The sequence below is a fragment of the Cucurbita pepo genome, chromosome 9, assembly GCF_057944985.1.
Source record: "Cucurbita pepo subsp. pepo isolate OVF chromosome 9, ASM5794498v1, whole genome shotgun sequence".
Taxonomy (NCBI): Eukaryota; Viridiplantae; Streptophyta; class Magnoliopsida; order Cucurbitales; family Cucurbitaceae; genus Cucurbita; species Cucurbita pepo.
The window spans coordinates 5308311-5331076 of NC_141806.1; the positions used below are offsets into that span (position 1 = coordinate 5308311).

General features: G+C 36.8%; 2 protein-coding genes across 4 annotated transcripts; one reads left to right on the forward strand and one right to left on the reverse strand.

The window, feature by feature from the left end:
• Positions 1-451: 451 nt before the first annotated feature.
• On the reverse strand, positions 452-6553 carry LOC111784560 (C2 and GRAM domain-containing protein At1g03370). Of its 3 annotated transcripts, none has more exons than XM_023665223.2 (10): positions 6335-6553; positions 5806-6157; positions 4427-5665; positions 4167-4349; positions 3771-4060; positions 3565-3681; positions 3201-3463; positions 1635-1806; positions 1265-1537; positions 452-1176 (listed from the first exon to the last, which is right to left on the reverse strand). In XM_023665223.2, the coding sequence occupies exons 2-10, from the start codon at positions 6152-6154 to the stop codon at positions 985-987; spliced, it is 3078 nt and encodes a 1025-aa protein (XP_023520991.1). In that variant the 5' UTR covers positions 6155-6157; positions 6335-6553; the 3' UTR covers positions 452-984. The 3 variants fall into 3 exon arrangements, with proteins under 3 accessions (XP_023520991.1, XP_086983340.1, XP_023520992.1); XM_087127214.1 differs by having other exon boundaries at positions 5806-6148; positions 6335-6552; XM_023665224.2 differs by lacking the exon at positions 6335-6553 and having other exon boundaries at positions 5806-6304.
• A 6442-nt stretch (positions 6554-12995) lies between these two features.
• On the forward strand, positions 12996-16428 carry LOC111784561 (glucan endo-1,3-beta-glucosidase 5). Its single transcript, XM_023665225.2, has 2 exons — positions 12996-13516; positions 15129-16428. Exons 1-2 carry the CDS (start codon positions 13173-13175, stop codon positions 16228-16230), a joined length of 1446 nt encoding a protein of 481 aa, XP_023520993.2. The 5' UTR covers positions 12996-13172; the 3' UTR covers positions 16231-16428.
• Positions 16429-22766: the final 6338 nt, after the last annotated feature.

The following is a 22766-nucleotide window of genomic DNA, read 5'->3' on the forward strand; positions in this document are numbered from 1 at the left end:
TTTGTTTGGAATTCAAATTCTTGTATGACTTGTAAAAGCAATAATCTTAAAAAAAAAAATTAAAATTCAAGAGTCTAATAGTTTGAAAAAAAGTGTTAGACATATTTCACCTAATATACCAATGATAATAAGCCTTGATATGCTATGTCTTATCCATTAAAATCATGGTGGATCATGGTAAGAAATAAGTCAATGGTCAATAATGAACAAAGAATGGACGAGAGCAACGTGCTACCTCATGCTTGTTAGACCCTCTTTCTTTTGAGATAAGGTCAAATTAGGCAATCACCATTAGTCCGTCGTCAATACAAGAAAATGTACTTAAACGAATTCCTTGATTCATATCTTTTTTTTTTTTTTTTATGAGGATAGATTCTCATTCACTAGTAGTAGTTTGCATCCACATTGAAGATGAATCAAATCTTGCAAAATAAAAGATGCAAATAACACGAGAGGATAAGAACACATTATTCATTGTAGTTGTCACAACATAGTTACCCCACCTAAGAGTCGATGTACTATCAACTCATAGAACCTAATCCATGGAAATGACTCGAAGTTTGTGAATAAAAAAATTGAACTAATATTATATTGTTAAGTCATGCACGTTTTTGTACATCAAATCAGCATTTGTATCTCATACACCATAAAACCAACATGAGATTTCAGCATGATGATTCGGCGTTACTAATAACACCTTCTACTAGGTCGAGCCAAGGAATGTGCGATTCCAAAGACCTATAGTTATAAACTAATGAGCAACCTAAGGGGTATATAAACTAATGAACAAAGAATGTGACAGTGGCCATGTCAGGGCTAATACTCAATCAGAACGAACTACCTATGCCATTCTCATCTATCTAAGAAACACTGGTAACGTAGAACAGCAGAAAATAGCGGAATGTCACCTATCATCAAAGCACCAGCTCCCCGATGCACGAGTAAAACGAGTAAATCTCGATAGCAATACATGGAATCCCAACGCTATCTTGTAGCAGATTCATTCTCAACGAGTCCAAAAGTGACTTTTAGACGGTCTTGTAGATTTTTTAGGATGTTTTTAGTAATCCTTTTCTGATGCTTAGTTCTTTTCTGCCAAGCCATTCCAAAGGATACTAGAATGCTACACCCCTTCAACTTGGAAGGTAAATCCTCAATTTGATATCTAAGGTGGACCTGTGCAAGGGAAGATGCATTAAACTAATCAATGAGCGCAAACAGTTTCAGGGAAGTGAAAAAAAACGGCATTACACAATGTTCATACATTGAAGTAGTCACCAAGAGGAACTCCATGAAGTGTCAAGACCTCTTCAACGAGCCAGCCATTTCTATTGGAAAGCGAGTGTCTTTGCTGAGCACTTGTGACTTCCACTCGGTAATGGGAGATACGTTTGTCAAATATGTAATATATTTGCCTCTCATAAACATTCTCCTTCTCTGATTCCCATGGAGTGAATGAATAATTAAGACAACCAGCTTTCTCCATAACTTTGCGTTCCAACTCAGCCCCGTTGAATAGCTCCATAGCAAAGTTGGTCTGGAAGATGCACCACAGAAATAATGTAACATAAAATAAACGCCGCACTTCCCAAGTTTATATGCATAAAATGAACAGAAAGAGGGTTAGAGCTTACAGGAACAGAGAGAATGGATGAGAGAACCTCAGACATGCTGATTTCACCAGGACCCAAACATGATCCATTTTCTTCAGTTTCTGAGCAGCCTTTAGCTTCAGATTCTTCTTCGACTATTTGCACTTTCTGCTCCGGACTCAAAGATTTAGCCCTCCACAGAGCCAGGATTGTCCTATAAATGAATTCAGAGTTATTCTTGGAACTTTGTTCCTATATACAAATACTCGAAGATTGCTTTCCTAAAACTTAAAGGTAGGAAACAATAGCAATTTCCACTCAAGTGTCGAATACATGGTGCACTTTGTTCGAGGGCTCTAGAGAAAGGAGTCGAGCCTTGATTAAGGGGAGGCTGTTCGAGGGCTACATAGGCCTCAGGGGAGGCTATATGGTGCACTTTGTTCGAGGAGAGGATTGTTGGGAGGGAGTCTCATATTGGTTAATTAGAGAATGATTATGAGTTCATAAGTAAGGAATACATCTCCAATGGTATGAGGCTTTTTGGGGAAACCAAAAGCAAAGCCATGAGAGCTTATGCTCAAAGTGGATAATATCATACCATTGTGGAGGTCCGTGATTCCTAACTATTTCTTTAAAACAATCTATCCCACATATCTTGAGCATGCTATAGGAGCCGATTTTAGAATTCTAATTTCTAGGGTACCTCTCTTGCACTCATTCTAGACAGAGATGAGAACATTCTTGGAAACAAAATTGGTACAGCCTAACAACTAAGCATCTAAATCTCAAGATTCCTCCAAAAGAATATTTATCCATTATCATAGTGTTCAAAATAGAGGAGAATAAACTTATAAATGTCCCTTCTTACAAATTTGCTACCTAATTAGGCAAAACAACCAATCCTAAAGCTACTAAACAAACAAATAAAACGACTGCCAAGACTAATTAAGTAAAATCTAACATAGCAGACAAACAACTACTGATATCAATAAATTCAAGGCCGAAGTTACCAAATCATCATTATGCTATTATCATTATGCTACTATGTAACATCCCAAACCCACTGCTAGCAAATATTGTCCTGTTTAGCTTTTTCCTTTCGGCCTTCCCCTCAAGGTTTTTAAAACACGTTTGTTAGGGAGAGGTTTCTACACCTTTAAAAAAAATGCTTCGTTCTCCTCTCCAACCAACATGGGATCCCACATACTGCATCATCCCACACAGTCCAAAGCCTCCAATCTCGATTGGAAAAATATTTGAGAATGAAACACTTCCTCTCTACTTGAAAATTGAACTTTGAAGGAATAAATCGACAATACTTTACCCTGGCTTCAATATAAAATTCTATACTATCCATCAAACTCAAGCTAAATGTGCATCACATAAAGCCCCCACAAGCATCTTCCAAGGCTCTAAACAACTACAATCTCGATAATACAGGGGAACAAAATTTGTCTGGAAAAGAATACAAGTGTGCCGTTTCAAGAAGAATAGGGCCTTTTAGTCCCATTTGAAGCCAGAAAATAAGAAACGGCTATGTAAGAACAAGTAGCAAAATAAATAAAAAATAGACAAATTCACTGAACTAGCAAGAGAGTAGGAAATTACCTATGTGCTACACCAAACGATACAAAGGAATGGAAATGGAACTTCAGCCTGCCTTCCTCATCTAACGTCTTTGCGCCGCTCCTTGCATCCAAACCTCTACCTGCTCGGAGCGTTATAACTATAATTGGACTCCCCATTGATGAAAGAGTAGGAGCAACAACTTGAATATCTTCAATGTCCTCCCAAAGGAAGAAAAATTTGGTTTTGTGCCCAAATATATTTGCATGGAAGCCTATGACTCTAGCTGACAGAAAGATACGACCCTGGACACAGGAACTAATTATTAGATGAAACTCTTGCTGGATCAAAATAAAGTAAACAAAAACATGAAATTCAATTAACCAGAAAACCTCTAAAGTACCACCTGAATGGGCATTTTACGTTTCAAATGACAGGTAAAATCATTAATAAGAAATTCTTCAGCTGGAAGACCAAATAGTTTCTGAAAGGTCGAGTTTGATTGAGGAGAACGCAAACTGATCTGCAGTTCGTTTAAACTAAAGTTGTTAGTATATGAATGGAGTGAGAGATATTGAGTCAAGAATGTAAATTCTGAAGTAGGATGCGTACCTTTTTCCCAACCTCTTTTTCCATTTTACTTAAATACTCTTTAACAACATTTACATTGCTGCCTCTTGTATTATCCAAGAAAATTCTCAAGTGAAGTTTGGATTGGCATGTTTGAGCCAACTTCCCCTGAAGAGGTACCCATATGTCAGCTAAATCTGATATGCTGGTCCTGAGAAAATTGATCTCAGCATATCCCAAAGACGCAGCCTCATCGAAAGGCCCATCAAAATCATAAACTTCAACACCCAACACGGAAGGAGGTTCGTTCATTGCATCAAATTCAAAAATTTCTGGGAAAAAAAAAACGTCTCTATAAGAACTTCAATCATATCAGTTATCTGTATAGAAAAGGTTGTATCAAATATAACTCATAGATATCAAACATCTTAAAAATACCATTCCATTGAGGATCAGATTTCTGGAACTTGATTGAGCTGCTTTTAGTTTTCCCATTACATGTAAACACGACATAAGGGTCGGATAACCCACTTGAATTGACTGCGGCTAAACTACACCCTTCAATCAAAGCAACCGTGAGTAACCATCCATCTCCCTGTGCTTTGACTCCATGATCACTCCCTATTATAAAGAAAGCTATGTAATCAGCTAGAGCAAGAAGAACAAACTGATGGCATCATGCAATATACTGAAAGTACCTTTTTGCAGTCTGGCCTGCATGAAGCGTGAAATCTGCCCCAAAACACGTTCTCCCTGTAGAACTAGGACGCCACACACAATGAATTCACCTATTGAATCAGGTAGGTCGAGGCCTACAAATTCGAGACCCTGAATTGTGCTAGGTGCAGCTAGAAAAATGTGTACAAGCACGTACAAAGCCATTAAAGTGGTGACCACAACAGAGCAATTAGCAAAATATTGTACAGCAAGTTTAAAGGTCGACTGCGGCTGTGCCTGCAAAGATGCCAAAACCTGTTCCTTATTTGACCCAATATTCTTTTGATCAACTGGACGAACAGTCTGAGATAACAAACTAGAATATTGGTCAAAATTGTCCTTTATACCTTGCCTGGCTCCATTCTCAATCATTCCTTTCATCATAGTGCTCTGCAGAAAGTTCATTCGCCACGAAATTACCAGTCGTGAAGATTTCTCTTCCGATGGAAGCTCTGGACCAGGCGTTATGCAGTAAAGTATCTCTACTTTGAAAGTGCTCCCATACATTACATCTGGAGTGCTTACAATAGCTAGAACTGCATAAACCTTCCCATCCGCTTTTAAGTACGTTTGTTCCTCAAATGCTTTGACAGCTTTGATTAGTTTCGTTGGAGCCTTGAGATATGACACTGATCTCTTTAACATTTCACCACCATTCTCAAGTTTCCAGTTTTGAAGTTGCAGTTCTGTAGTTCCCTGAAGGTCAGCCAAAGATTGTAGAAAACTCGAATCTGATGAAAAAAGTAGAGAATTGAGGTCGGAGGGTGAAATAGCATACAATTGATCCACCATTATTCCTGGCAAATTCGATGGCGTTTCAGTTTCTTGATCTTTCGACTCCATTACTCTTATTCCTTCATCAAATGTAGTACTTGAGGATTGATCTTCTAAACTAGATTCTGAAACTTCAGACGGAACGATTGCAGATATCTCGGACAGTTCGGTAGCTCGAGACGAAACGGAAGAACCAGAATCTACATTCTTATGAAACATTTGAGCAATACGACCAGCAAAGGTCTTCTGTTGAGAAGATCTATGTTCCTTCACCGAATTCTCAGTTTGCCTAACTGGAGACGGCGAGCTAGATTTGCCACTATGAGAGCTCAACGGTGAACCCATTATTTCATCACTAGATGTCTTTGGATAAGATACATGACCATTGATATTGAAATCTACAAATGCATTGGTCTGAGAAAAACATATAGCAAGAAGGATTTCCCCTACCAAAATTAGAACAAACAACACAACATTGGATCACAGACATGAAAATAACTTAAACTCATAAACAAATTCGTAAGAAATCCAGTTTTTCAATAGCAAACCCAAACCGAAATGAAAAACTATGGAGAATGCAACATACCACAATCCTTCTGCTTGGATTTTTTGGTTTTGGGATGAACAGAATGCCAAGTAGCGCCAAGCGATCCATTATCAAAATCAAATGCCCGCGACATGGGAATCTTAACCCGTCCAACAAAATCATCGTTGAAATACTTATCTTCGTCCAAGATAGAGATAGTGAGTTCATCGTCAAGATCATCCACTCGGAAGCTAAACTCTTCGCCCCAAGATGGATTTAACGTCTTCTTAACCACCTTGGTTCTAAACCTCTGCCGACCAAGCTGCAACCTAACGTACGGATCACTCGATCCATTTAGATCGGTTGCAGGTAAATTCCGAGCCTCGATTACACGAACAGTGATCTTCATATTCTTATATCCAGAAGAACACAGAAAATTTTACATTTAGAAACAAATTTTTCTGGCAACTAGACGAAATGGATTAATACTCGAAACGAAGAACTCGAAATGGAAAAATGAAAACGAAACAGAATATTGATAGAACAATGACAATATGAATTCAAAGAAGATAGGAAATCGAGAAAATACCTTTTTGTGTTTGTTGCTTTAACGAAACATGCAGATTGGAGAGAGGAGATCAGAAATGGACCCTCCAACATTGACTTCGGTCATGGGATTCAATTTCCACGCCTATTTAAATTGACGATCCACGAACAATTCAACCAAACCAACTTTTCTTCTGCAAATTCTTCATCCAACCAAATTCATTCTCTTCTTTTATTCTTAAACTTTCGTTTTTTTTTTTTAATCTAATGAGCGACAAAAATTCTATTGTTTTTATTTATTTTTTCTTTTTTGAAACGAAAACGCATTAAAAACTCAACTAACTTAGGTAAGAATTAGGTCCTCATTAAAAAAAAATGTAGGTCCTCAATTAAAGTGAGTAGGCTTATGTAGGAATAGCCAAGTAGCACGTCTCTTGGACATTTGATCGAGGATAATTATATCCAATTCATCGGTCAAAACCTCCACGTTTTTTATATGTTCTTTATTTTTGAAAGAGTGTTTGTTGGATGAAAGTCTCATATCGGTTAATCTAGGAATGATCGTGAGTTTATAATCAAGACTCTGTTACTATGAGGCCTTTTAGGAAAGAGAGTCGTGTTCATTTAACATAGTATCAGAGTCATGCCCTAAACTTAGTCAAATGTCGAACAAAGGACTCTAAAAGAAAAGGAGTCGAGCCTCAATTAAGAGGAGGTGTTGGATAATGAAAATATCTTTAAAAAAATTAATAATAAATTTATATGGGCTCTCTAATTTTAGAAGAACACGGAACAAATCTAACCTATAAAATTTTTAATTACTTAACCCAACTAAAATAAGTTCATAACTTAATTCAAATTGTATGGATTGAGTTAAGTTGACCGAAAAATCATCGAACGTTTTGAAACCTAGATTGACACCTTACGTCCTTGTAATCTTATATCTTTTATCTTTAATAGAAAAAAAATATATTTTTTTTGGTCATTCAATTAAAATTTCCATTTTAGTCTATAAAGTTTAAATTATTACACAAATATTTCTATTTTAATCTATAAAATTTTAATTATTACACGTATATTTCTAAATTTTTATTTAGTTACTAGATTTTAAAAGATTACATTTCAATTATTAAATTTTGAGTTTTAATTTTTAATTGGTTTATATGTTTTATAATTTTAACCTTCGAAATTGTAGTAATACTCACTTTTAACTGTCCGGTTAATTTTCAATTAATTTATTTTTATAAAATAATTATTAAATTAATTAATTTAATACTTAATTTTAACCCTCCCTGTGCGTTGTTGACCATTTGTAAGAATATTTGCTAAAATGATCGTGCAAATTTTTTATTTATAATCATCAAATTAATTACAAATAAAATGAAAAAACAATAAATGGAAAGGAATATTTGTTTCTAGAAGAGTTGTAAATATGATATCTATGGTAAACCGTGATTAAAGGAAAATATCTAGATATTTGACTGTAATAAAAAGTTAAATATGATATCTATGTAAACCATAATGGAAGGCTAAATATGGTTAACACCCCATGCAAGTTGAGTGTCAGATTTGAATGAACGTAAAACTTGGATCTAAAAAATTTAAAGAGAAGTCGAGAAACACATTTTGGGAAGATGTCAGTCAACAACTTGGAGATGGTAAGGTACATGTTGTATGTGAGGTTGGGAGCGATAACAAATTCTTGGAAGAAATGATAATCTTAACCTAATAAATAATACATTCGACAACAAGAAAGTGATCTGCATTAGAGACATGCAAAAATTGACGAACAGAATTGACAGCATTGACAATATCTGGGCGCGTAATAGTCAAGTACTGAAGGGCGCTAACAAGAGATCGACATAAAGTAGAATTAGAGAAAGGAGAACCACCAGTAGTTAGGTGTTGAGAAACAACCATGGTTGGGTGTGGACTGTAGAGACACATATAGGCTTCAGAATTAGGACAATGACTCTATTCTGAGAAAAGGGTAAGAGAGAGAGAGATGGTGGTTGTGAAGAAGAGAGGGTGGACGTGGTGGCAGTCAGAACAAGAGAGGGAGAAGATAGCAGAAACTGAGATTGCGGACTTCCAAGTATATTTTATATGAGAGAGAAAGAGAGGGGTGGAGACGGAGTGCGGTCTACGCCTTGTAGACCGGTTTGCTATCGAGCAAATGAGTATGATTAAGAATATCTCGAGCATATTTTAACTGACTAATAAAGAGACCATCATGAGTGGGTGAAGAGTCATTATGATAGATCCAGAGACAACGATTTTGTTCACAACACCACCATTGCTAGGAGTGGAGGGCGACGATGGAGCCAGAGTAGGAGGAGTTGAGATTAAGGGATTTGTAACTAGAGTCTGCGCTCTCGACTCCGAAGGAGCAGTAGGCAGAGCCAGTGGAGAAGTAGTCAGTGTTATAGCAGGTGGTGAAGTTCCAATGGGCGGAGAGGGAGCCACGCCCCCCGGAGCAAGGGACGAAGACGATGTTGAAGCCGAAACAGTTGTCACAGTGGGCAGGAGACGATTTTGGTGAGGAGGCCGACAACGACTTGGTTGGCAAAGAGGCCAATGCAGCGCCCAGAGCCTAGCTCAAAGAGCCGGTAATTAAAGTCGGCACCTAGATTCCGTAGGTAAATCTCTAGAGAAGGTCGATGGACTTAACGAGATTCCATATATTTCCGATGAGAATGTTGATGAGGATCCTGAGGCTAGGGTTTCTATGAAGTATGAAGGGCCGATTGGAAAGAAAATGAAGGAGACTATTGGTGGCTATGGAGAAACCAATTGTGTTGGAGAAGGTGAGGTTGTATGTATAGAGTATGGCGAAGGGTGGGCCTGCGAAGTTGATTTGGAGGCCAAAAAGGTGGAGTCTAAGAGGCAACAATGACGACTACCCTTGTGGCGTCAAAGCCAGCAATGGTGCCGGAAAAGAAGATGAGAAGAGGATTCAGAAGCCATAGAGAAGAAAAGATCGGGATTGCTAAACCGAACGAGTTCTGATACCATAAGAATATTTGCTAAAACCACCCCACGGTGAAAGTTATCTATTTATTATCATCAAATAAATTACAATATCATGAGAATATTTTCTAAAACCAAAAAATTATCTATTTATTATCATCAAATAAATTAATAAAAAGAGTAATAAATAAATGGATAAAATATGTTGATACTAGGTTCAAATAAATTAATAAAAAGAGTAATAAATAAATGGATAAAATATGTGCCTAGGCAAATATGATACTAGGTTAAAGGAAGGAAAATGTCTAAATATTTACGTGTGTAATAAAAGGTCAAATATGGTACCTATGACAAACCATAATGGAAGGTTAAATATACCTAAAACGTTGCCCCTCATTCCAACTATTGCGCTACTCCGACCGTTGATTGTCGCTCCAGTAGTGTGTCGCTACAACCGTGTACCATTGGCCGAAGGAGGAGATCTCCTCACACATCAGTCGTGACCCTCACTCAAACACACCACTCCAATTCAACTGATCGTAGCCTCATATTGTCGTCGCCGCTGTCAGATTTTTAATACCCATTTTCTAAAATAATAATAATAAAAAAAACATAGAGGTATAGTTGTTGACTGTCCATTGTATAGAGCCGATGACATGACTCGAAGCATGCAATCACGACAATGGAAGCTAGTTCTTCGTTTCTTTTTACATGTTTTAGGAATAGGCACCATAAATAAATCGAGTGAAAGAAAGTATTGGAGAAGACAAGTTGGGATTGAAGTAGATTTGGCCATGAAAGTTTAAAATTTACCCATACTCGCCGGTGCAAAATCGAGCGTATTCACAGAGATTAGTTGTGGAAGAAATATCAGTGAAAGTCTACATTTGAGCATGGTTGGATTGGGTTGAACAAAGAACCACGAGGAAGAAGAAACCAATCGAAAATTTGAGGTAAGAAATGAGTTCATTCTTGAAACTTCTCCAACCCAATTCGACCTCATCGATCTATGGTTTTGCACGACCTCAGGTCCTATAACTTTATAGTATGACATTCTAAAATTGATCATGAATATCTTCATCGATTCTTAAGGAGAATGCTACGTTGGATTAGAGCATGCATGCATGGAAAAAGGAAACACCCCGACAAAAAGTTCTATTGGTTGCCTTTTTGGCAGCAAATATATATATATATATATGTATATATTATATCATATTTGTTATTGGTGTTACAAAAAGTGCAATATCCATTTGAAAATAATAAATTATTTTACATAAGAATATTAAACGACTACGTTTAAATAAAAAGAAAAGAATTCAAGTGGTACTCGGGCACTATAAATAAGTACAAGAATGAATATAAAAAAAAATACTTAGTAAGTAATATTGATATGAAACAAGACATCAATCATGTCAGATAAACATTAAAGAAGATGTAAAAAAAATATTGTTCAAATTATCACAAGATGTTGCAATTCATGTCACAATAAAAAGAATCAAACTTCCGACCAAATTTTAGGTGGATGAAACTTCATTTATTCTTGGATGGTTACAAATTTTAAGTGGATGATAATCTAGAGTTATGATGTTTCTTTAATTTATTTTAAGGTTACATTAACGTAATAGGCAATTATAGTCATAAAATATGAAGGTTACAATTCTTGAAATACGTAGTCGAAAGTCTAGGGTTTTCATTTTGAGAAGCCATGTATGTTATATTTCTAAAGGAGACATAGAAAGCATTTGTGCTTCTTTTTTTTTTTTTTTAGCCAATGACTAAGTTTAGGTTTCATGTTTAGAATCATTCAAGCTTAACATGATCACTTTTGCTTGTGGAGCGATTCAAATCTCAAACAAACGTTTTTCTTTAAGATTTTTGATCAACAAGTAATCTGAATCTTACTTTTCCTAGTAGTAATTTCTTATCGGGCATGCTTGTAGGTTCTTAAACTAAACTTGTGGTTTAATGTCTATTTAACTACGGCTCTAACATTTTTTAAATCCAAGACTATTGGATATGCTTAAGGCTGGCTTAAATTAGCACTTCGATTCTTTAAGTTATCTTAATTTACGGTAGGTTTCCAATCAGTAACCTATAACTATGCAATATATAGCCTATTAAAACATATCTACTGAGCTCAAAGTTAAGGCTAGAATATTGCTTGCTTAGATGTAACTGGTAAGGTTGCGTTTAACATTGATGTATGTCATCTGAATCCTAATTTTGATCTACTATCATGCATGATGGATTATGTTTACTACTAATATAACTAATAGGGTAGTCGACCTGCCCCTAATAGTCTCTCAATGCAAAGGTGATAAAAGAGGAAGCGACCCTCATGTCTACCGACCCTATGTAGTCCCTTGCCCTACTTTGACAAGTTAACGACTAAGAAGTACTTGAGAACTTCTTAATTGCACCACATAGTGTCCATAAGGCACTGTTAAGCATGCCCACGCTCTACTGAATCTGTGTATACGATAATGAGGTACACTGTAGAAGATTGTCAAACAACCATCCTTAAGCTATCATGACGTACAAATATATGACATACATAAAACATAATATAACGTAACAATCCTTAAATCGCATGATTTACGACATGACATGTTTTGGTAATTTATCATGTATCTTGTAGTTGGTAAACTTAGAAACTAATACATTATTATATCTAGTACTTATAACTAATGCAACCAAGATATCAAAGCTTAATATCAACATGGTTCACATAATAACGAAAAACAATATTGTTTTTGTATTTTATGAATTGTGATTGAACGGGTTAAGCCAATAGCTATTTACCCGCGTTGGGATTCTCATTTTATATTAGAAACGCTCCTAATTTATTCTGATTTCCCCTTTTCTGTAATTGTGAAATTACAGAAATGCCCTCCTCTTTAATTTTCCTTTTCTGATTTTCTTTTTCTTTTTTTCCTTTTCTGTTTTTATTTCTTTTAATTATTATTTCCGTTATTAATAATAATATTATTATTAGAGGTGTTTAAATAATCAAAAAAAAAAAAAAAAAAAAAAAGAAAAAACGAACAACCTAATCCAAGTCATACAATTTGAGTTGGATTATAAACTTCTTTAGGTTGAATTTAATTAAATGAAAATTTTATAAATTGAGTTATACAGTTTTCTTACCATCTTATTGAATTAAAATAAATCCAACGAATTTATTGAATTTTAAAATATAATTTTTTTATTTTCTAATTAATTTTTTGATTATTTATTATCTAACCACTTAAAAATATATATTTTTTAATATTTGAAACGTAATTTTTTTTGATTAAATATTTAGAATAAGTAAATACGTAATATTTTACTTTTATTAAAAATAAAAAATTGAATAAACGACCCGAACAAACCGAACGAAAATTTTAAAATCCGAATAATTAAAAAAAAAAAAAAAAATGTTATCCATTTGTCTCGAATTGGTAACTTTTACCCTTTACATAGCTAAAGATTATACCACCTTTTTAATATTATATTCAATAAAAGATTGATGTTGGGCCAAATTTTCAAACCAATTTGGGCCCTTCAAATACTTTTTATAATGAAATAAATTATTATTAAAATGAAATTTTATAATTATTTAATATTAAATACGAAAGTAAATCCTTAAAGCGTAATTAATTATGTGGTTCCTGTCTAAAACAACAATTTTCGTCACATTCTGATGAGGGGTATTTATGTAAATATGCTTATGTATTTTCTTTACCATCCATCACTTCGCTTCATCTTCACTCTTCAAGCGGTTACAACTTACAGGTGTCACTCCTCCTCCGCCGCCTTTCACCGCTTCTTTTTTTCCACCACCGCCATCGTCGGCGTTTCCGCCGCCCTTCTCAACTTCTCCGACTATTTGACTAATTTTGGTTCCTGAAGTCACATAAACTCTCTCAGAAATGTTGAGGCGGAGATTGGAAGCAGCCCTGCACTGTTTGTTTTTGCTTTTGGGTTCATTTTTGGTGGTGGAATCTGCCATTGGTGTTAATTGGGGTACGATTTCGTTCCATAAGATGAAGCCGTCCACCGTCGTTGATCTATTGAAGAGCAACAGAGTAGAGAAAGTGAAACTGTTTGATGCGGACTCCAGAGTGCTCAAGGCTTTAATGGGAAGTGGGATCCAAGTTATGGTTGGAATCCCTAATGAAATGCTCGCTTCTTTGAGCTCGTCTTCGCTTGCCTCTGATCTATGGGTCCGTCAAAATGTGTCTTCGTATGTTGTTAAAGGGGGCGTTGATATCAGGTGCGTTGTTAGATGATAACATCTCTTTCATTTTGTCTATTTCTAGCGATGCTCTAGTTCCTGTTTGGATCACTATATTTCTTTTCTGTAAATTTGTTGCATGGTTTCTGTTCTTGTTCTTCGTGATGGGCATTAGCTTTTCTTATTAAGATGAACAGAGTGGTGCCTTTTGTGGGTGATTTATCTCTGAATCTGCTGAGTGCTAATGAATGTTTGTGTTTGTGATTTGTTGTCGTCATTGTTGTCCTTTCTCCCTTTCAAACAAGAACATACCCACATTTTCATATGATCCTTGAAAACCAGGCCTCTAGATCTTTGAACTAGGAAGTTCCATTCAATCAGGGGTAGAGACAGATGCCTGGTACAAGAAATTAAGAAGTTGTATTTGAATTTAACAGAATTCCATACTCGATCTCATAGACACATATAGAATTATGTGGAAAGCCGTATTTGATAAAAGTCGTATGTACGGCTTGGAGGGAGATCTTTCCTATCTTTCGAGATCCACCCAACAATATGTGGTCAAAAAGCCAAAAGAAACGATTTTAGCCCTTATAAAAAGAAAACTGGTTCTTGAACCCCTTTCACGATCATGTCACGTCAAGGTTCTGCAGAAGAAAAAATTGCAAAATCCCATCCAATTTATCTATAAATGAATGTCAGTGTCCTGCCTGCCTCACATTCATATTTGGAGTTGTAACAATGAAATAAATGAGGATAATTCTTTGAACCCATCAATAGATTTATGACCACAAACCAAATGAAGCTTTGTTTTTCCTTTTGGTATTATGGCGTCCCAAATCATGTTTGTGAAAACTTCAATGGTAATGTCTTTATTAATTTGAAATTCAGACCATTGTATTTCTGGTAATGCTTAAAACTGATACCAAAATTGATGGTTCAGATATGGTGCTTGCATATATTTGTTTATCATATATACTTCTCCATTATACATTCTTATAAGAAATATGATGCACCGATGATATATTTATTTGAATGCTGTTCAAAGCAGCATTGTTTAGAAAAATGGATTACTTAATTGTTATTTTTGCCATGCCTAACATGTGTAGCTAGTTATTCAATAGAAAATGGACTTGGATGCTGCAAGTAATGATCTGTGTTAACAACCATGTGCTTTCTTTTAGCATTTCGTAGGGCCCAATACACCGACACAAATGATTAGATAACGGGGAGAGAAGTATGGGAAGGGAAAGGAAGTCTTGGAGTGGCAGCAGAGGAGTAGATAAATATCAAGGGAAGTTTGATACATCGATACATGGTCAAATTCTTGATTAGGTTAGTGATAAGTTACGTGAGCGTTAGAAGGGAAAACGAGATTAGTTAGAATTTGGGATGGTGCAAGGTTCTGGAAATTCTTGGAAGTTTTCAACCGGATTATTTTCTCGTCTTCTAGGGAATTCTAGTGATTTTCTTGGTAAGAAACGAGTCTATACTGGAGCTCGAGGATCGTGATATTTTCTACTGTATAAAATGCTAGCTCAAATTTCTTTTGTGAATGAATGATTTGGAGTAGTATTCCTGAAACTGTTAGAATATCCATTCATCTGCAAATCGAATATTGCCTTACTTTTACGGCACTGTATCGTGACAGGTACGTTGCCGTAGGAAATGAGCCATTTCTTACCAGTTACAACGGAGAGTATCAGTCATACATCATGCCTGCTTTGCTCAATATTCAACAATCCTTAGCAAAAGCAAATCTTGCAAGCTATGTGAAGTTAGTTGTCCCTTGCAATGCTGATGCATATGAGTCTTCCCTTCCTTCCCAGGGAGCATTCAGGCCTGAATTAACTCAACTTATGACTCAAATTGTTTCATTTCTCAACTCCAATGGCTCTCCATTCATCGTGAACATATATCCGTTTTTGAGCCTCTACGGGAACTCCGACTTCCCACAAGACTATGCATTTTTTGAAGGGACTACCCATGCTGTCACCGATGGAAGTAACGTTTACTATAATGCGTTCGATGGAAACTATGACACCTTAGTTTCCGCTCTCACCAAAATTGGCTTTGGACAGATGCCAATTGTTATAGGGGAGGTCGGATGGCCCACGGATGGAGCCATGGGTGCAAATCTTACAGCTGCGAGAGTCTTCAACCAAGGCCTGATTAATCATGTCCTAAGCAACAAAGGAACACCTTTAAGGCCAGGTGTGCCTCCTGTGGACGTCTATCTCTTCAGCCTACTTGATGAAGGCGCAAAGAGTGTTCTTCCAGGGAATTTTGAGAGGCATTGGGGTATTTTTTCTTTTGATGGCCAGGCTAAATATCCTTTAAACCTTGGTTTAGGCAACAAGGTATTGAAAAATGCAAAGAACGTGGAGTATCTTCCTTCTAGATGGTGCGTTGCAAATCCATTCCGGGACTTAACCGACGTGACAAATCACATTAAGCTAGCCTGTAGCGTTGCAGATTGCTCGACGCTCAACTATGGAGGATCATGCAATGGTATTGGTGCAAAGGGTAACATCTCATATGCATTTAACAGCTACTATCAGCTACAAATGCAGAATGAGAAGAGCTGCGAGTTTGATGGCCTCGGTATGATCACATTCCGAGATCCCTCCATTGGGGAATGTAGGTTTCTTGTCGGTGTCACCGACAATCGTTCGCTCAGTTCTCGTTTATCAGGTGAATCAGCACTCATCTGGGTATCAATATTATGGGTTTTCTGGACTCTGATATTATGAAAACGAGTCTTTCACATTTCTTCATTGAATCTATTAAGTTATAGGCATTAGTGTTAGAATGTAAGCATATTAGAGCAATTTGTGAAAGGTTGTACTGGGTTATATATTCATTTCATTACACAAAGTTGACCCACGAGCATATTGCATATATTTATTATTTATTCAATTTGATTGTGTTGTATCTTTATTCCTCTCTAATGATGATCCATATCAGCTTGGTCTAGTAAATCCCTTGGAGCAAATCTTAGCCATTGATTATGGAATATATATGGTTAAGTGGAACCTATTTGGATCAGGAAAAGCAGACTTTTTTCTTTCCCTTTTAGAAATTATGTATAAAATACCTTGAGTACTCACTACGACATCGACAAAACTCGTGAAGATCCTCTCAAAGGAGTTTTAGCCATTGAAGCTAGAGAATAAGAGAAATGAGTTCTCTATTTCATTGAAGCTAGAGAATAAGAGAAATGGGTTCTCTATATTTCTCTATTTCATGGCATGAGAAATGAGAATATTTGTTAAAACTACCGAACTTAAATGATTGGGACCATCATACTTGTGATATTTATTGAAGCTTACTAAGAACGCGGAAGCCCAAAAGCAGGGGGAGCAGAAGAATAGAGTAGGCTGACCTCTGGCGCTTTTATATTTTATCCAAGAAGCACTTGGGAACTGCTTGAATTGATTGGCTGGGATGAGCTTCAATGGAGGCATTCATTTGGAAGGGTTTCATGAACCTTCAAATGCAGGTGACATGTGTCAACCATTGGGCGGAGGAATGCGAACGATTGTCGACACGATATTTGTAGTCAATCAACGTATAGGATCAAGCCACATGTAATCATAACATAAATTGGATGGAAAACGTTGCAAAACACACTCACCACGGATGAACCCATGCCTTCGAAGGTGCTGATGCATGCATAGTGGGACACCCATTGATATTTGGGAAAATTCTACTGCCTTTTGGATTCCAATCAGCACTTTGAGGGACCATGAGTACATGATGCAAGGTATCATTGTCTTACATTTTCAACCGTGTGGTATCGTGATTTTGACACACTCATGACAAACCTTATGGGAAACTCAAGCTCCATTCACATTTTTTTCTCGTTTGTGTGGTTTTATCGAATCTTGAGCGAGGTTTGTCTTTACCAACCGAACATAACTCGTTTGAAATTTAAACTTGTTTGGCTACACACATCGCTTGTGCATGCATTTCAATCGTCTGCGACTCTAGCCAACTTGCCTTTGCTCTAGGTCAAGTCATCTGACTCGACCTTGTCTCTACTCTAGGTCGAGGTCTCTCATAAGCAATGTCGCTTGGTTCCCAAAAACATGACCCATGTATCGTGATGTCATCCCATGTATCGTGATGCCATCCCATGTCTCGGGACATCTTGACTATCTTGGTATGCTCGAACATGTCTATCGAAAATTGACTCATATGTTGATCATATCAGTGAGACATCTCAAACATCCATCCATACAGGTTCTATCTGGACATGAACTCTCCATGTCTATGTCATGTCTTTTGTGGATTCTGTACCGGATAGCGGGTGCATATACCAACTTCTGACACATGGGTTGGAGCACAATGTCGGCACACAACACTATCCTTGAAGGACCAATTTCAAAGAAGATCACCCGAGATGCTCGTCTTGCAGTGCTCGCTCACACCGTGACGTACATATGTGCCACAGGGTAGCTCACTTAAACCACAGAGCGCAGGGGTAGTGGAGAGCTGACATCATGCCTCCCTCTCCACTACATTTTGAGACATTTTTTTAGTTCATTTTGAGGCATTTTTTATCTTTTTAGAGCAGACGTGATTTTGACAAGCAGTAATATGGCTCTATGGTCTGTCAGGTGTCCAACAATCCTCAACAATCCTTCCCTCAAACAAAGTACACTATAGAGCCTCCCCTGAGGCCTATGGAGCCCTCGAAAAGCCTCTCCATAATCGAAACTCGACAACTTCTCTGGAGTCCTCAAACAAAGTACACCTTTTGTTCGACCACTTTAATCACTTCCGACTACACCTTTGAGGCTCACAACTTTTTTGTTCGACATTTGAGGATTCTATTGACATGACTAAGTTAAGGGCATGACTCTGATACCATGTTAGGAACCACGACTCTCCACAATGGTATGATATTATCCACTTTGAGCATAAGCTCTCATGGCTTTGCTTTGAGTTTCCCTAAAAAGTCTCATGCCAATGAAGATGTATTCCTTACTTACCTTGTTGGTATAGGTAGTAATTTTCATTTTCATTTAGTCTTTTTTAGTGATCAAGATCGCTCTCATTCAAATGTGATCTTGGTTTTTGTAGTAGAAAAAAAATCGAAAGGAAAAACACAAAGGGGACAATATTTACTAGCGGTGGGCATGGATCGTTAAAAATGGTATTAGAGCCAGACATTGGGCAATTTGCCAATGAGGAGGCTGGCCCTGAAGGAGGGAGACACGAGGCGTTGTGCCAGCAAGGACGCTGGGCACTGAAGGGTGGTGGATTGGGGGTCCCACATCGATTGGGGAAGAGAACGAGTGCCAGCGAGGTCGCTGGGTCTCGAAGGTGGGGTGGATTGTGAGATCCCACATTGGTTGGAGAAGAGAACATTCTTTACAAGGGTGTGAAAACTTTTCTTTAATAGAGTTTTAAAAACCTTGAGTTGAAGTCCGAAAGGGAAAACCCAAAGATGACAATATCTGCTAGGGTTGAACTTGGACAATTACATTGAAAACCTCTAGAATCAGCTGCCCAATATAAATTTCATGGGTTGAACTTCGGTGAGGAAACAGTTTTCCGACGAATTTTGGAGGTTAATAACTTAGTCTATAATCCACGAGAAGATATGAACTCAATCCCTAGCTCTTCCCTGTAACACCATCGTTAGGTTTCATAAAGAAATCAAGAGAAGAAGCACTGTAAATGAAGCTGGAGAGAGGCATTTTCAGGCGGCGGCACAAAAGCCGTGCACGTCTTCTTCCCTTCAAGAGGAAGAAGACGATGATGTGGCCGGTTCAACTTAACCAACCATGTCAAACCAAACCTGTTCCAAATCTAAGCTTTTCTTAATTTTAGCCCTCTTTTAGATCGACTCTCATTAAAAAATTTATGGTTCCAAAAACTAGACACTCTAAGAATTCTTTCAAAGAAAATTTGAAGTAATTCGGATACAAGGACCTCGATAGCGAAGATCTCGAACGTCGACGACGAGGTAAGTAGCCATCTTTAGCTTTTGTTAAAAAATACCGGTAGAAATCAGTTGGATTTCTTTATTAAGTGTGAATTAAGAAAATATGAAAGAAAAACACGGATAACCATGAGTTAAGGCCTTGAATTAATTAATTTGTTTGGAATTTAAGTAACGTTAAAATGACCCACTAAATCAACTCGTTGCCCATGAAATTTTAATGTTGAGCATATTACGGCATGTTAAGATTAAATATGAAATTTGGTGGTCATTAGACAAGGTTAAGTAGCAAAACCAAGTAACGGTGTAAAATGACCATAATGCCCCTAAGGTAACTTATCATTGGTTCATGATCTAAATGACCTCCAAATACTATGAAGCTTAGACTTTATCTTATTATGAATGATGATTTAGTAAAGTTTGAAAGTTATTGGAACACGTTAAGAGGTTAAACCAAGAATTAGGGGGTAAAATGACCAAAATGTCCCTAGGACCTTTTAAGATACTTCAAGGCCTAAATATCTTCCAAATGACTTGCTATTTTTTTTTTTTTTTTTGTAAGATATACTGCTAAGAACATAAAGATTTTAAGTTGATTAGAGCAAATTTGGTTTATGGTCTAAGAAATGCTTAAAGGAAATACCTACTTAACTCTTACCAAGATTCAAGACTCTTCTAGAACTTTTCTAAATAATACACTATGAATGACTAATACATGTTTCTATAAGTTATGTGGAGCTTAAGAAGGCATGTTACGACTTATACTTCAAGAAAGTAAGAACCTTAGAAATTTATAGAATGTTTGAGAACCAAGAACACCACCACACAACCTCTATATATATTAAGATAAGAAGAATGTTAGGTACCAATCAAGGACAAGGGACCAAGGTCTTTAAACTTAGAAACTCAAGAAAATTCTTAAACCTCCCACGGTACAATGTTTTCATGACTCAGACTACATCGCTTGTAATGTAAGAAATCTTGGATTTAGGTTTTAAGACTATGCTGCTTGGGACGTATGAAACCTTGAGCGTAGATATTTAGACTATGCCTCATGAAACGTATGAAGCCTTTGGAATAGTTTTTTAGGCCATATCCTAGAGAATGCATGAAATCCTGGATGCGGGTCAGACTACATCGTTTGGAACGTAAAAATCCTTAAATGTAGGTTTTCAGACTACGCTGCTTGTAAAGTTAGAAGCCTTGAACGTAGGTTTTCAAACTATGCCGCTTGAAATGCATGAAGCCTTGGGTATAGTTTTTAAGACTACATCGCAGAGAATGCATGAGCATGAAGCCCTTGATGCGGGTTCAGACTACGTTGCTTAGAATGCATAAATCCTTGGACATAGGTTAAAACTGTGTCGCTTGGAATGTATGAAGTCTTAGACACTGGTGGTTAGATTCATGACTAGTACCGTATATCCTAGGGAGAGCGTCTTGGAGAAAAAACAACAACTGAATAAGAACATAGAAAATAACTAAGAATAAGGACAATCAAGAACTATAACATGGATCCAAATTCGAAGTTTTGAAGAGAAGAATCCAGAACCACAGTATCAAGACCCTTAGATCAGCAATGCTGAGACCTTAAAATCCGACCAAAGTCTTTTGGATAGATAATGATAAGAGCTCCCAAGTCAAGAACACAACCAAAAGACCTAATTACTTGCAACAAAAACGAGAACAAGTCAAGAAAAAGTGTAGTACCCTAGCATATCAAGGACACAATTAAAGTCTATAAGTTGGCTACTTAGTGAGTCTTTGAACTTGCTCCATGTTTTCCAAATTTTTAAGGTAAATAAGGAGCTAGTTGAGGTGAGGAGTGAACTTTAAAGCAAGTTCCATAAAGAAACCTCACTCCTCCTCTTAACTCTTTTGTTTTAAAATATTTTGTCCGTTAGTTATTTTGTGTTTTAATTAATTATGTTTCAACTCTATTTTGAAATAATGTAAATTTATTATATATTATATTTTAAATTCTATTTATTTTATTTCGCAAAAGTCTTTTATTACATAATCGAGTTAAGCCCAAAGTCGTGTCTGTGCCTTACAGACCTAACCCAAGTCAAACCACACCCCCTAGACACTCCACCATCATGTTCACTTAGGAGTGACACCTTTTATTTTTGTGGAAACCAACCTCTAAGATCGTAAGCACTGAAGATTGAATCATCCTTGGACTTGGATTAAAGAGGCATTTTTCGAGAAGTACTACCCTACGTAGCAACGTTAAAAAATCAGGAGGCATTCTTTAGCCTTAAATAAGGAAAAAGGACCGTGGAGAAATATAACGTAGAATTTACTGAAATATTTAGATTTGGCCATGAGATGGTAGATACGGAGAAGACAAGAACTTTCCACTTCATTATGGGCTTAAGGGAAGATATCCAAAAGTTAGCGGCTGCCTATGCTTCAAACAATTACGCCACAACCCTTAAGTTCGATAAGTTAGACCACCACAACCTTTGAAAATCTTAAATATCTTTACATCATTTATTGGATCATCCTCAAATTTAAATAATCCAACGGCTGAAATTCAAAATGGAAGATCGCGAAAGCTTGATCGAAGAAGATATTTTCAACAAAAATTTCAGAAATTTGGATTTCAAATTCATGGCTATTATAGACGTTTCAAATAGGTTTTAGCTCAAACTATAAATTAAGAAGCATGGACTAGCATTTGGAAAAAGAACCCAACAAGGATGAGCCTCCAACCTAAGACTTAATTCATTTGGATTTTAGGTCACGCTTGAATTTTTCTAAATTCGAGGGTTATAAATATTTTCCTTCCAATTTGTTACTAAAAATTCTAAGATAAGAAAACCTACAACTTTGGTGAAGCGTTGAAAATGCATCTAAATTATATGCACAATACAATCACCATTAAAAAAGCTTAAGGAAAAACTTGGAATTGCAATACGAGGTTATTAACGAATTCATCGTGTCTAATCTATCCCACTCAGTTTCTTCACCTTCAAAGGGTATTATCCTAAAAGAGCTCGAAGGCCAACGAGCTTAGGAGCGTGCCCAATTGAAAGAAATATGTTTCTTTGCAATACGAGGTTATAAACGAATTCATCGTGTCTAATCTATCCGATTCAGTTTCTTCACCTTCAAAGGGTATTATCCTTAAAGAGCTCGAAGGCCAACGAGCTTAGGAGCGTGCCCAATTGAAAGAAATACGTTTCTTTGCAATACGAGGTTATAAACGAATTCATCGTGTCTAATCTATCCCACTCCGTTTCTTCACCTTCAAAGGGTATTATCCTAAAAGAGCTCGAAGGTCAGCGAGCTTAGTGTCACGGTCATGCCTGTCCAGGGCCTGTTGCCCAT